Source organism: Echeneis naucrates, chromosome 17 (assembly GCF_900963305.1).
Source record: "Echeneis naucrates chromosome 17, fEcheNa1.1, whole genome shotgun sequence".
NCBI lineage: Eukaryota > Metazoa > Chordata > Actinopteri > Carangiformes > Echeneidae > Echeneis > Echeneis naucrates.
Window position 1 is genome coordinate 18,531,474 of NC_042527.1, and position 13,793 is coordinate 18,545,266.

A 13,793-nucleotide genomic window follows, 5' to 3' on the forward strand; every position below is an offset into this window, starting at 1 on the left:
AATGTCCTTGTCAGAGGAAAAGCCATCTGAACATTGTAGATTTGTTAAAGCTACAGTGAAATGTTTGAATGTTTGGGGGTTTTTTTTACACAACAATTTGATAGATTTTTGTATATTTCATTCAATTTGATGCTATCTTAAGTGGAAGCTACCCTGGTTTTGTTGTAGTCAATGCTGACATGCTAATTTTCAGTAGGTGATCACAGTTTTAGTTTCACGTTAGAACAACAATGTGTAAATCGCCATGTACGTATTTAGATATAAATAAGAAATAAATTAACAAAGTTGTGGGACCAACATTAAAAACATTTTTATTAAAAATGGATTGGACACACACAGAAGTATCAGTTTACCATGTGGTTTTATTGAAAACCTGGGTTATCTTCTCCTACAATACTGACGTGGTAAGCACATGAAAACATGAACAGTGAAATATAAAAAAGTTAGAGACCACAACAACGTCAAGAGAGTGAGAGAGCCATTGCCACTGGCCTCCCTCTCTGAGGTTTTTTTTTTTTCTTTCTTTGTCTTTTTTTTTTTTTTTCTTTTTTTTTTACAGCAGTATAAAACCAATAGAACCAATCAACAATGTGTGCAGATTTAGTGGTGTGACTTTGGTGTTAATTGAGGCTTCGATATCTGGGGACACCAGGACTATAAACACAGATAATACTAACATTAAGTGCACTTTTATCATACTTGTTTAAAATCCACAATCTTGCTTATATTCTTTCCACATATATATATTCTCGCTATACGATTGTAGCTTGCAGATACAGATATATCATAAGAGGAGCGGAAAGCTGGCCTATAGCATTCATCTGAACATCATACTTCAAGTTTAAAAATATTGGAGCCGTGTAAAATGCACTGATGAAGGATCCCACTGCGCTTTGTGCTGCTGGGAAACTGAAACAATTCATTACTTCAACAAAACCACCAAAAAGAACCCCATAAGTTTAACTTCAGGTTTCCAATCGTCTGAATATTTTCTTGGCTCCGTACAGCTAGCATTTGATTGTTTTCTACCTTTTGTCCTTTAGCAGTTAAACAGAGATGTTGCTCGGCAGTCTCATTTATATCTAAAATCTAATTTAAAACAAACTAAACGCAGAGCATTGACATATACATTTCGCAAAAAAATATCAAACAAAAAGATAATAACAAGCCGCCATTTCATTTTTTCATCCTTAGTCATCACGGACTATGTTTACAGGCACGTTGGTAGGAGTCATGTTTGGGAGATTCTGTTGATCGGTGACTCATATCAAGACATCTCAAATATCCCTGCTTACATGAGATAATTGTAAATGTGAAGTTTCTGAATGGGTAATGATTTGCTATTATATTGGATATTGTCTTGGCTGAAGTCAGTATGAACCAGCAATCACTTTCAGGCCTCTCGTGATCGAGATTAGAGTCTATTCAGGCCTGATGGAAGCCTTGTTGGAAGCTTTTACATGCTCCAACATGGAGCCTCTGTAATTCAAGGGAATATTGTTGTACGTGTAAACATAGCCATTGACTTCAACCTCCTCTTCTTTTTGCCCCTTCCTCCTCTCTACAGTCCTAAGGCTGGCAGTGCACTTCACTCAAAATCAAATTTGGCAGTTTTGCATGTTGGTTTTGGGGCCAAAACAGCAGGAGAGTTGTGCCTGAAGGTGCAGGTCAGCTAGATGAACTTTGAAAAGGCCTGCTCATTGCTACTAATACGCCCTCATCGTTTACATCATCAGTCAACAATTACTCAAGTACTGTTTGCCCCTGCTTGTTTTTGTACAAGTTTGTTCTACCATAAAATAAAAGGTTGAAATGTGACCATGGTCATGACCCACCAGCTCCTTCTTCTGGTTTCGACACCATTAAACAAACAAACACTCCCGTTAGTTGTGTTTGACCCCAGGTTGACAGATTTTTCTTAGCATGCCATATTTGATTTTGTTTGGAACACGCTGCTGGCCGAACAGCTTTTCTCTTCCCTCAAGCACTGACGAACACGAGGCGAGTGGAATAGATCAGGTCAGCCAGATAGAGGATGAAGTTCACAGCAGTGAGCACAGCCACGGTCATAAGCTTATCCCACACACAGAGCCCATATGTGCTGGTGCAGCCGTACGGCCTCGACTTTGTTCCACCGTGCTTGGGGTCAAAGTTGAAGATGGGCCAGATGATGGTCGCTGACAGATAGAGAATCACAGCCAGCAGGGCGTAGGCAGACAGGAAGCGTGCAAACGGGAAGGGCAGGCAGCCAGTGCACTCGCCTATGCAGAGCAGGATGATGGCCGCCGACAGGATGAAGCAGATGCAGTAGACGGACATGCAGTACTTGAGTGCTTCGTGACGGTCGTACACCACAGGGTCGCTGATGAAGACGAAGATGATACAGGCCACGAAGGTCTCGCAGACTTTGAGCAGGCCGGGGGCTGTGGCCATATAGCCGGCCACTTCACCCGGACGCGCCTTACTGATGCTTACCTCACTTATGTAAGCCACAGTGGCCAGGCAGGAGAAGACGGTTGACACGATTCGGTAGTCATGGACCGTGCTATGGCTTGGAGATCCCTTGACGAAGTAGAGGGGGAAGATGATGGAGGCGGACAGGCAGAGCAGGGCGGCGTAGCAGGCGAAAGTGATGGGGAAGTTCTTCCATGAGACGGGGGCTCTGGTCTGAAGGCCAAACAGCTCCACCAGGATGACGAGCAGCGTCCCAGAGAAGCTGAAGGCCCAGCAGAAGATGCACCAGTCTCCGGTGCCGTGGTGGAGTTGGCCGCCATGCACAGCCACGGAGAAGGCCACACAGGAGAAGACCAGGGCTGCCAACCGTGTCCATAGGAGAGGACTGGAGTGCAAGACTATACCCATGATGGCAGATGTAGTAGACAGTCAGGAAGGATCCTATAAGATATGACTCGTCTCCTTATTCCCTTATTGGCAGGCACTCCCTCAGATTTTTACCATCAATCACTCAGACAGACGGAACTGCAAGAAGAAAAAACAAAAAAGATCGTCAGCTCTTATGTAATTTTTCTGTGACCTTTAAATCAAGTGCAAGCTACAACCATGTGAGGGTAACAGCTTTCATTGCTCCTTTAACAGGCAGCGTGCTCCTTCCTACATACCACTTGCTTAGATACACAATGCCTTTATTGTAGTTTTATGAATGGTTTATACAAGTGAAACCATGAAAACACAATTTCAAACCACAAATAATGACTGCACTGTGGTCACAGCACATTTACATCGGGTCAAATCAGCTGGCGAACACTCTGCCTCCTTTTCCCTGCTAGTTTCTGCCTCCCATCAAACTCCAGACAGCTTTCTCAACAGCATTCCTGCGCTGAGTGCAGACCGCTTGACTCTGACATTCCTCCATGGTCATGTCCTCAGTGACGGGCGTGGTGCCGCCACCTCTCGGGCCCCACAATACGTCTGTCATCGTGCTCTAATCACGTCCCTCCTCACTTCTGAAATCTTTACCAAAGCCTCCAGCTTAGTCTTAAAGTCTGAACTTTGTAGATGGAAACTTGCCAAAGTTGAAGCAGTTTTGATTACTTCTCATTAGAGCTGGCTGATGGCCCATACTGAATAACATCATTCAACATTAACTGAGTTCTAAAATACTACGTATGATTAGCATTTCATTTTAATCCGAAAGTTCAAATATTAGTGGGTTGTGAATTCAAATACTTAAGGGGAAAATAAAACCACATTTTCTTAGTCTTAGGGAAAACAGAATAATCACAGTACAGTTGGGTTGAGAGTGTCACATCCAGCTCCCACCTGTAGGTGGCTTCCCTTCCTGGACTTTGTCTGCCTTCCTGCCCTGCACTAATATGTTTCACCTGTTGAATCGTCTTTCCCTCACTTATAGAAACCTGCCCTTTCACAGTGTTTTCTCCTAGATTGTCTTGCTCGTTGGAATATCTTTTCCAGAAAGAAGTTCAAAATTGCGTAGTGCGACTTTAATGTTCGCCGGGAATCATTTTAGCTAAGTCTCAACATCACATCTACCAAGAGCCAAAAACAACGTATCCTCACATTGTACAATAAATAATGAAGACATTTCATAACAGGATGAAAATCCTTGCTGCTTTATTCTCCTCTCTCTTTTTGGCTGCTTATAAACCTAACAGATGTGTGCAGAGCTCAACTTGATGCACTTTCCAAATACAGAAAGTGATGTCATGTTTGCAACAAGCCACAGAGGTGAGTAATCCGGTGTGAAATGGTTTTGTTTCAGAGGAGCAGGATGCAAATCGCTGAGGGGTATTTTGAGTTGATGCAAATGAATCAAACTGCTGATGCACTTGGCTAATGATGCTGTGATCTAATGTGATCTAATGATGCTGTCATTAATACAGCACAGACAATTTGTATCGAATGTTGGGGCCATAGTGCCGTCTAAATGGAAGCTCCTGCTGTGTAATTCTGGGCGACTGACACTCATTACAACTGATGTTTGTTGTATAATAGTTCCTAACATCAAAGTCCGACCAAATTATTTCTGGATGTGGTAAGAACTCGATACTAGCACCAAGATTTTTTTGCTCCCTCGTTACACAAACTGTTGATGTGCCTCTGGAGGCCTGACTAGACAGTGAACACAACACAACATAGACATTTTTACAGTGAAGAATCACTGTGGTTGGCCTCTCTTCCGTCCCCTCTGACACCCATCGCCCTCTTGGCTCCACGAGCGCCGTTCTGCATATTCCCAGTTTACACAGAGAGACAGTTATAAACAAGGCGAAAAGGCCTGTTTACATTAGTCCCACTAAGCGCCTATGAAATAGTCGAAGCTGGGGACGGGCAAGGCTGGACTGTGGCAAGTTATGAACATGAAGAAGGAGGCGAAAAGAGACAAATGGAAAAAAAGAGACTCCTAAAACCTTCCAAGATGACTCAGTTGAAGCCGAGAGGGAGGGGAGGGGAAGAGAAAAAAGGGAGGAACACGGGGGAAGCCCTGTGCTCAAACCCAGTGATGGAGTGAAATAGCAAAAGAGTGAATCACCACAAGGGCCCCTCTCTTTCACCACCCCGTTCTCTCCCTCTTTCTCCACTCCCCCTCCTCCTTCCTTATTTCTTGTAAGATTTTCCAATTTACTGATGTGTTCCAGATGTGCTACAGTCTGGCTGCTGTTGAACAACTGTTAACTTTGTCATATTTGCCAGTTCCTTTCCTTTTCTTTCCTCCTTTAAAGTCTTATTTGGTGACTACTCCCTTTCTTTTCCATCAGTCGTCCCTCTCGGCTCAATACCCCCACTCCAGCTGCATACTCAAGGTATCAATCATGCCTCGTGTAAACCACTCAAAATAAATGTATACTGGGGGTCATAATGGAAAAATCGATCCCAACCGCTCCTGCCACCATTACTTTGCTGCTTATGGAATCAAGTCAGGAAAGAAATGGGAGAGGAAAATGGCAGAGGAGGGAGAGAAAAGGGGGGAAAAAAGAAAAACAGAAAGAGAGAAAGAGGTCAGTGTGGAAAAAGTGTCTTTTCACAGCAGAGCATGGAAAACACGACAGGATCTCACAAACAGGCGCACTTCCCCGCATGGCAGAGGAGCTGAAAGTAGTTTCCCTGCTTCATTCTTTAAACAAGAACAGCAAACTGGATGCAATAGCGACGTGCTCATCTGTAAAAGCGTTCAAAAAGCATGTGTTCTGGACACACACACACCCACGTCATAAGTATGTTTGTCCCAGACTGAGAGGTCATGAACACTGCTTGTTTGGCTCTTATGGTTCAACATCACTAACTCAATTTCACCCATAATCCATTTACAGGTGATCCATGGGTTGAAGCACAAGACCAGCCTTGTTGGCTGCTGTGTCCTAATTTGTGTGCATGTACGTGTAAGTGCATTAGTTCTTCAAATTGTGGCCATTGCTGGTTTTCGAAGGAATCTAAGAGAATTTTGTTAAACCTATTCTGCATTTTCTCACAGATTAACTCTGGTGACAGCCTAGAGGAGCGTTTTGATACCGCCATGAGACACTAAAACTCCTCTCAAGGTGGAGACTTCCTGATTTCAGTCAAAAAATCAACAAAACCCACCATAATAATGCTCAAGGACTGAAATGAGTGTAAAATCCTTCCGTTTTCTCGTTGGACAGCTGCGTTTTAGATTCATGGAGGGGTTCATTCATTGACAGTGAGGGTGGGTGTGCCGCCTGCCCCACCCTGCTCCCACCACACTCACACCACACTGCAGCCTACCAAACACAAACTGATACAAAAATGACCAAACAACACATTTTTTTAGCACACTTAAAGTATCCTTACAAAACTGAGAAAGACCATCTTGTTGCTGAACGTTTGAAAGACACACCTTAAAAATACTATGGAGGAAAATCGTGAAGAAAATAATACAAAATAAAATAATGACGTTGCAGCAAGAAGGAAAATGTAAATAAATGAAGTACTCTAAAAGATAATTCAACTCTCTTTTTTTTTTTTAGATATGGGCACTTTTCCAAATGTAGATTCGCATATGTTCAGAGTAAAAACTCATTTTTTAACTGTGAAAAATGAAGACTAAATAAATGAAATCATCCGTTCAGCAGCTGCAAGCTGATTTCTGACCCAGAAGACATGCAGGCGAACAAAATGCAACAAGTTGCAGCGGAGGAAACTATTTCAGCCGCTCATGGCGCGCTGAAACTCTGTAAAATGAGCACATCAGGTCGGTGTTTTCTGATGGTTGTTACCTTGAGCTGAGTCTTCTGGTCTCCACAAAGGTCCAGCTGCAGAGAGTCGTGAATTGCACCTTCTCAGCTCTCAGACTGGATTTACTAGCGGCTCCGAGGAGCAGCCTCCCGCCCACCAAAACCAAATTAGGCATCAAGAGTCTGCACCGTTTTTCACATCTGTCTGGATTTCTTTCTCCTGTTCCCCCTCCTCTCTGCTGCTTAACACACTCGGTGTAATGCAGCAAAAGATTTAAACCACTTTAAAAAACGACTTCCTACACATTTCCCTTGTTACAAGCACTAGGGGAATAAAACAAGAGTTTAAATTATTATTATTATTATTGTTGTTTTATTCATAATGACCTGCTCTACGTGAAGAAATTTTGTTTTTTCGTTTTGTGTTTGGATACAGAATGTGCCTTTGCCTTTTAAAAAAAATAATTTAATAAATTTAAAGGAAATTTTCAAATGAATAAAACGCCATGTCAGAATAAAGACCTTCCCTTTCCTTCCGGGTTTTACCAATCACAATGTCGTCATTTTTTATTTTAACCCCTTTCCATCAGCGTTACTATCGATACGGGCTGATAAACTAAATATTTATCAGCGAACATCGCACTCTTGAAGTTATTTGTGTGTGCGCTGCTTAGCAACCGCAGCAGTAACCCATGGCAACCATATTTATTTTCTAAGCGTTGCAAATTGACGCGTTTCCTGACTTGATAAAAAAAAAAAAAAAAAGAAACACATGGACATTTCCAGGAAACTCCCTTAAGCCGAAGCCTGGTCTCCTCTTTACAATGTATTGATGGGTAATAAGGTCAGAAACTGGCAACTTTTATTATATTCTGTTTTATTCTTTCAAAATTCACTCGCCATTAAAAGTTGCTGAATATAAAAAATATTCTCTCGCTTTTTTTTATTAATTTAAAGTAGTCTTACTCTCCCAAATTAAAAATACTCCACCATAAGCAAAAAAAAAAAAAAAAAAAACACCAGACAACGGTATGGTATGTAAGCTCCATCAGAAAGTGGAGATTTTGGCAGAAACATTAATAATAAATTAAAGTTAGTTTAGTAGACACTGGAGTTTGTGGACAGTTCACTGTGTGTGTAGATGGCCACTTACAACAACTGCTGAGACAACTGCAAGGTTTTGTTTGGTGAAATGTCACGGCTGTGTTATGATTTTGTTTTCTAATCTTCTAGTCCATAAGACCTTCCTGCAACATCTTCTGACAGTGAAACAATAACTATTAATTATTAATTATTCTTATTATCATCAAAATTCTACTTTTAAATAATATTTTACAGCACATATAAGAAGAAAAACAGATAATGCGGGGATTTTGTAGCAAATAAAAAATAAAAATAGCAGTAAATTAAAGATAATCAGCAGTTATGCAATAAAACAAAATATGAAAATAGTAATGATGCGTCGATTTATGTTCACAGTAACTTGACTAAATTACTATAACATGAAAAAACGTCAAATGTTATACAGTAATTACTATAAATTCTAATTAAAACGATTCAGATATAAAATAAATATTGAGAGAAATTTTTATTTTTATTTTTTGTCGCTGCCACCAGAAGGCGCCATGTTTGAGGACAAGCGCCTAACTCTGACGACATCGATCTGCGACGTGTCGTCCATTTTCGGCGACCGGAGCTCGGTGGGTGTTCGCAGAAAGCATCATCATGGCGTCGGGAGCAGGAGAGCCGTCCGCCGGACACGACGCAGAACTGGACGAACTGTTGGACAGTAAGAGATGAAATTATGTTTTTACAGCCCCTGACACGTTACCGACATTAATCCGGTTTGTTCCGGTAAAAAATATAGCTATTTCTATTTTTTCTCCTCTTCTTCTCTCTCTGTTTGTGCGATTCGTTTATGTGATCGGTTGGAGCTGCAGGTTGACGCTCAAATAATGACAAACTATTTTCCAATATTAGCCTGAATTAGGACAGAAAAGCTGCAGGCGGCTTTCATATGAAGCGCTAAGTGTCGATAACGTTGGCTAACTGAGCTGTGATCCAGATCCACTGAGCCGGTTTTAACAGCGTGTATTTGTCCTTGAATTTCTTTACTTTGCATGTTTGTTGGATAAAGTAAAAACGTAACAGGCAGGGGTGGACAGTAACGAAGTACATTTATTGAGTACTGTACTTAAGTACAGCTTGAGTATTATTTATTGGGGATACTTTTACTTTCACTCCACTACATTTGAAGGACAAATATTGTGACACCAAAACGGATGTTTCAGTTCAAATGTTTGCTGTGTTTTCACCTGTGTATGAACTGGGATGTAAATGGTAAATGTAAATGGATGCAGCACGGTGGAATAGTGGTTAGTGATGTCGCCCCCCACCCCCTAACCCAAAGGTCAGGGTTCGATTCCCTAACCCTCCAGAGACTAGACTAGAGACCAGACCAGGCCGTACTAGACCTGAGACTGGACCCAGACCAGTAGTGGTTAAGTGTGTCTCCCTGCAATAAGATGGTAACAATCCAATTCAACAGCAACCAAAACAACCATGAGGTTGTGGTTCTAATTTTGAGTCCTTCTTTCAGGTGCGTTGGATGACTTTGATAAGACGTCCGTCCCTCCGGCCCCTGAACCTGCAGCTGCCTCCTCTTCAGGCAGCAGTGGTGCAGAGAAGGTCTGTAAAATCGCAATTGCATCTTCTGCTTTTGATGATTTTCCTCATTTGGTTGCTGCTTAGCTACTGTGAGCTATAAACTTTCCCTATTTGATTGCCTATCTAAGCGCTTTCTGGAAATATTAGTCTGCACTTCTGGTGTAGGGCAAGGATAAAGGGCTTCTAATACATTTTGAGCCTATTTTAAGTAACTGTTTTCAGCTCTGGTGTTGTCTGTTGTTAGCACAGCTTAATCTACTTGTTTGCTTGCTCTCTTTTTGTTTGCTAAGTTTATTGTTGCCATGTGTTTCAGTCAGCTGTTTGCTGGTTGTGCAACTTGCAAAGTTTGTATAGTTTAGAACAATAGCCCCCTTCAAAAATGTTCACAGCCTATCAGAAACTACTTTCCTGGTTGCAAGGACAGTTTTTGGGATTGTAACCATAATTGAGACTTGCTCATGAAGGTGAAGTAGTTACTGAATACTGAGGCGTAATGCTCACAGTGTTCTCACAAGTCTCTAAACTGTGTAGCCGCCCCTTCTTGAGGACTGCAAGCTCTTTGAGAGTCTCTTCGAAGGAGAAATGGCTACTCAAGCCCAAGAGGAGTGGGAGAAGGCCATGACAGAGCTTGCCCAGGAGGAGCCAGAGTTACTGCAGCACTTCCAGAAGCTGTCAGAAGCTGCAGGAAAAGTTGGTAAGGTCTTCAATTTGCATTCCTTGTCATTTTCATGCCTCCCATGTGTTCATTGTTTTGCTTCTGTAGCCAAAATGATACCTTTGTATTCTGTACAGGTAGCGACACTGCCTCCCAGCAAGAATTCACTTCCTGTCTTAAAGAAACCCTCCGTGGCTTGGCCAAAAATGCAGACACCCTGCAGGTGAGTCAAATCTGGCTTGTTTTGAAATTGTTCAATTATACAATTATATATTTTCTTACCATGCAGTGCTTTTCTTTAACAGTCAACAGGACTAGCTGGGGAGGATCTTGTCAAGACTCTGGAAGGCCTGGGATTGGATGAGGGTGGTGAAGGTGGTGGTGGTGAGGATGGAAACATCCTGCCCATCATGCAGTCCATCATGCAGAATCTTCTCTCCAAGGAAGTGCTTTATCCTTCCCTCAAAGAAATCACTGCCAAGGTCTGCCTTTGTTTTAGTAGCAATTTGGGCTAGTTTTTGTGTCCCTTTTTAGGCCGTGTAATAACTGTCACTCACCTTCACAGTACCCAGAATGGTTGGATGCCAACAAACCAAATATTAGCCCTGAGGACTACAAACGCTATGAACAGCAGTCTAACATCATGGGAGATATCTGTAAGCAGTTTGAAAAGGAGGAGGAGGGACCAGAGGATAAAGAAAGGACATTTGAGAGCATCATGGATCTGATGCAAAAGGTCAAAAGTCTGGTTTTGATTTTGTGGTTTTTCAGTTCAGAGTGTATGAAGAAGAGAAAAGCAAATAAATCCAACTGTAGTTTTTCCATTTCAAACTGCATCCAACTTTGACTGTAAAGGATAAAATACCTGTATGATTCCATAAACCGAAGACTTTAGCTTGTAAGGAAATGAAACATATCACAGGTTTTAATGTTTTTGCTTACAGCTGCAAGACCTGGGCCAGCCCCCGAAAGAGCTAGCAGGCGATGCAGTAAGTGTCCGCTGTTCCCAGTCAGCAGAAAAACAGTGAATGCGTTGTGCATTTATGTGACCTTTGTGAATAGCGTGATAACATTTAGAGCTACGTTATTTCACCACCATATCTGCACTCCACATTTTACTTTGGCACGTTTCTCTGGAAATTTAATTATTGCCATAGTCTGTACTTGGACTACTTCACCAAGTACAGTAAAACTGTATTATAAAGGAATCAGATGGATTATAAATCGCCCACAATCTCTCCATGACTAATTATTCTTCTTCCTGCAGTAAATCCATTGTGTATGTGCACTTTATTGGTTGTTCACTACAGACGCTGAATATTTTTTATTCTTGGTGTTGGTCAAAATTAAAACAATTCATCAGAACATCCAAAAACTAAAATCTAGTTATTTACTTGCAAAATTAGTGATGTGTAGAAAAAAAATTGCAGTGGTGATATTGGTTTGAATATTGTACATTTTCAAATTCAACATTCAAGATAAAATTTTCAAAACTAAAAATTTTTGATAATTATGCCATTGTTCACTTGTATTTCCCTAAAGGGAGGAATGGCTATTACTGTGGAAAACACAGCTGATGAACAGTTTTTTATTTTGCCACATCCCTTGCTTTGACATGTCATTTTCCTCTTTCTCCTTCCCCTCCAGCCTCCTGGATTTAACTTTGACGTGGAGTCCCTCAATCTCACTGGTGGACCTGGAGCCGGGGCGCCAGAGCAGTGTTCCATCATGTGATGAGGTGGTGGCAGCCCATCAGGAGCACCGGAGCAAGTGGGTCGCTCTCTGTGCGTCAGCAATAGAGGAGATGTGAGGAAGGGGTGACAGAGTGTGAAGCAAACGTCTGGCAGGAGTGTGACCAGACCGTTGAGACTGTTCTGCCTCGAGTAGAAGGTTTGTTGTAGGCAGGAACATCAGGAGGAGGCATGGAAACCAGCAGGAAACACACAACCAAACACACTCTTCTCTGTAAAAAAAAAAAAAGAAAAAAAAGAAAATCACCGAACGCACAACTGAGAACATCTTAACATCTCTGCATCATGTGTTTCAACGATTGCCACAGATCCTTCATAGTTTAGATTTAACAGCAATCCTTTCAAAACAAAATACCACTGCCCTTTTCCACTTAGTTTTACATACTGTTTAAGCCTCATGGTAAAACCGATCAAACTGCTTAACGGGTATAAACAGTGCCTTTTGCAAGATGTAATTATTTTAGTCTCATTAAAAAAGTGAATATTTCGCGGCCATTCAGCTCAGCACCTCAGATTTTAGTTTTAATGTAGTGTGTTTGCAAGGTCATCCAAGGTTTACACCATGCTCATCATTCAGCTTAAAGGTACCCCTGTCACCATGCAGCTCAGATGGGTAAAAATTAATAAAGTATCGATTAATTAACTCAGAAAGAAACTGGAGAGAAAAAATAAGTGTATATTGTTAATTATTTATAGAATATAAAAGATTTAAGAGAATTGAAGATATTATGAGGATTTCCTAGGGCTTACTGTCACTCATTCAACTAATATAATAACACCCATCCCCCATGTGTTATTCCCTGTTGCCAGGTGTTGATTTGAAGTGATGGAGATGATGATTCCCGGATGCCTTTGCTGTGTTTACAGAGATAATTATAGTGTAGCGTTATTGTGCAAAGTGCTTCCCTTGTGATCCCCAGTATTCTCAAAGTGCAGAGTGGTGTTTTCTTTGGTATGGGGTCCCTTTTTAGAAAAGAAAAACACATGAATGGTATTCAGGAATGTTTACCAACTGAAAGCATTGAAGTATATCCTCTAAACCCTCCATTAAAAAGAGATAATGTTCATTCCAGAAAGGCTGAAACGCGTCACTAAAACATGCAGATGCACTGTTAGGGAAGGACATAAACAGCCTCTTGAGAGCACATTTTGGGTTGTGGTTGGGGGGGGCTTGTTTACTCCAGTGACAGGGGTTTCTGCTGTTTGCTATTGAACAAAAGTTTACCACAGTCCCAGCAGAGAGAGGTCTAGAAATCACACGATCATCAGCTCATCAACAACTCTATAATGAACGGGTACCACTGTGAAAGGATTCAGTCAGCCATGCACTGACAGGAGAAGAGATTTTCATCAAACACAACTGAACTGAGACTGCAGTGGAGGTTCATGTGGGGTTGGCGGGGGTTGAAATCTTTTCAACTCTCAGAACTGAAGCAAACACACCCAGAGCACCGTTAATAAAACAAAAAATACAAATAGAAATGAATAAATACAAATAAAAATACAGCCTGTCGTTTGACACTACTTTTGTTCTGTTTTGTAAATACATTAAATAAAAATGATATATTGTGACTTTAATTTTGCTGTTTTTGTTGTCACCATTGCTTCACATGATTGATGTAAATGATGGAAGAAAAAAAAGTCAGCATATTCAGATATTGTGCAGTTTTAGTGGCTGACAACTTCATGAAATACTCATGGTAACTGCATCACAGAGCAAATGTACCGTTTACTGGACTACAACTGTTTCCCAGCAATGGTGACAGATATCTTATCAGATGAAGTTCTTGATGAGCAATGATTGACAAATCAAACGTGATGGCTGGCTATACGGTAGATGAAGTAAGCCCACATTATGAGGTCTCATAGTTTTGTTTGCCATTCAAGATTTAAGACCAAAACATGAAACGTTTTGGACAGAAGCATTTCAATAAATATAAAAGTGGTGTATATAATATCTGGCATGCCAGAGATATTCTGGAGTGTATATAATATAGAAGTGTTATTATGTTGCACAAAGGCCACCATTCCATACAATATTTAAAAGGA

The 13,793-nt window shown here is 41.2% G+C and overlaps 2 protein-coding genes across 2 annotated transcripts; one reads left to right on the top strand and one right to left on the bottom strand.

Moving 5' to 3' along the window:
* Nucleotides 1–481: 481 nt before the first annotated feature.
* myadmb (myeloid associated differentiation marker b) lies at nt 482–6,826 on the bottom strand. Its single transcript, XM_029525096.1, has 2 exons — nt 6,714–6,826; nt 482–2,979 (listed from the first exon to the last, which is right to left on the bottom strand). Exon 2 carries the CDS (start codon nt 2,860–2,862, stop codon nt 1,981–1,983), a length of 882 nt encoding a protein of 293 aa, XP_029380956.1. The 5' UTR covers nt 2,863–2,979; nt 6,714–6,826; the 3' UTR covers nt 482–1,980.
* Nucleotides 6,827–8,368: 1,542 nt separating this feature from the next.
* On the top strand, nt 8,369–13,322 carry pex19 (peroxisomal biogenesis factor 19). The gene is made up of 8 exons (XM_029525144.1): nt 8,369–8,460; nt 9,271–9,359; nt 9,870–10,032; nt 10,131–10,216; nt 10,299–10,475; nt 10,559–10,729; nt 10,938–10,982; nt 11,641–13,322. Exons 1-8 carry the CDS (start codon nt 8,397–8,399, stop codon nt 11,725–11,727), a joined length of 882 nt encoding a protein of 293 aa, XP_029381004.1. The 5' UTR covers nt 8,369–8,396; the 3' UTR covers nt 11,728–13,322.
* Nucleotides 13,323–13,793: the final 471 nt, after the last annotated feature.

What these genes read in the sequence shown, in the direction of transcription:
- pex19 (XM_029525144.1), top strand. Translation starts at nt 8,397, where the DNA reads ATGGCGTCGGGAGCAGGAGAGCCGTCCGCCGGACACGACGCAGAACTG. An exon ending in AAAATGCAGACACCCTGCAG is followed by an intron (nt 10,217 to 10,298) that starts GTGAGTCAAATC and finishes TTTCTTTAACAG; the next exon opens with TCAACAGGACTAGCTGGGGA. An exon ending in TCAAAGAAATCACTGCCAAG is followed by an intron (nt 10,476 to 10,558) that starts GTCTGCCTTTGT and finishes TCACCTTCACAG; the next exon opens with TACCCAGAATGGTTGGATGC.
- myadmb (XM_029525096.1), bottom strand. Translation starts at nt 2,862, where the DNA reads ATGGGTATAGTCTTGCACTCCAGTCCTCTCCTATGGACACGGTTGGCA.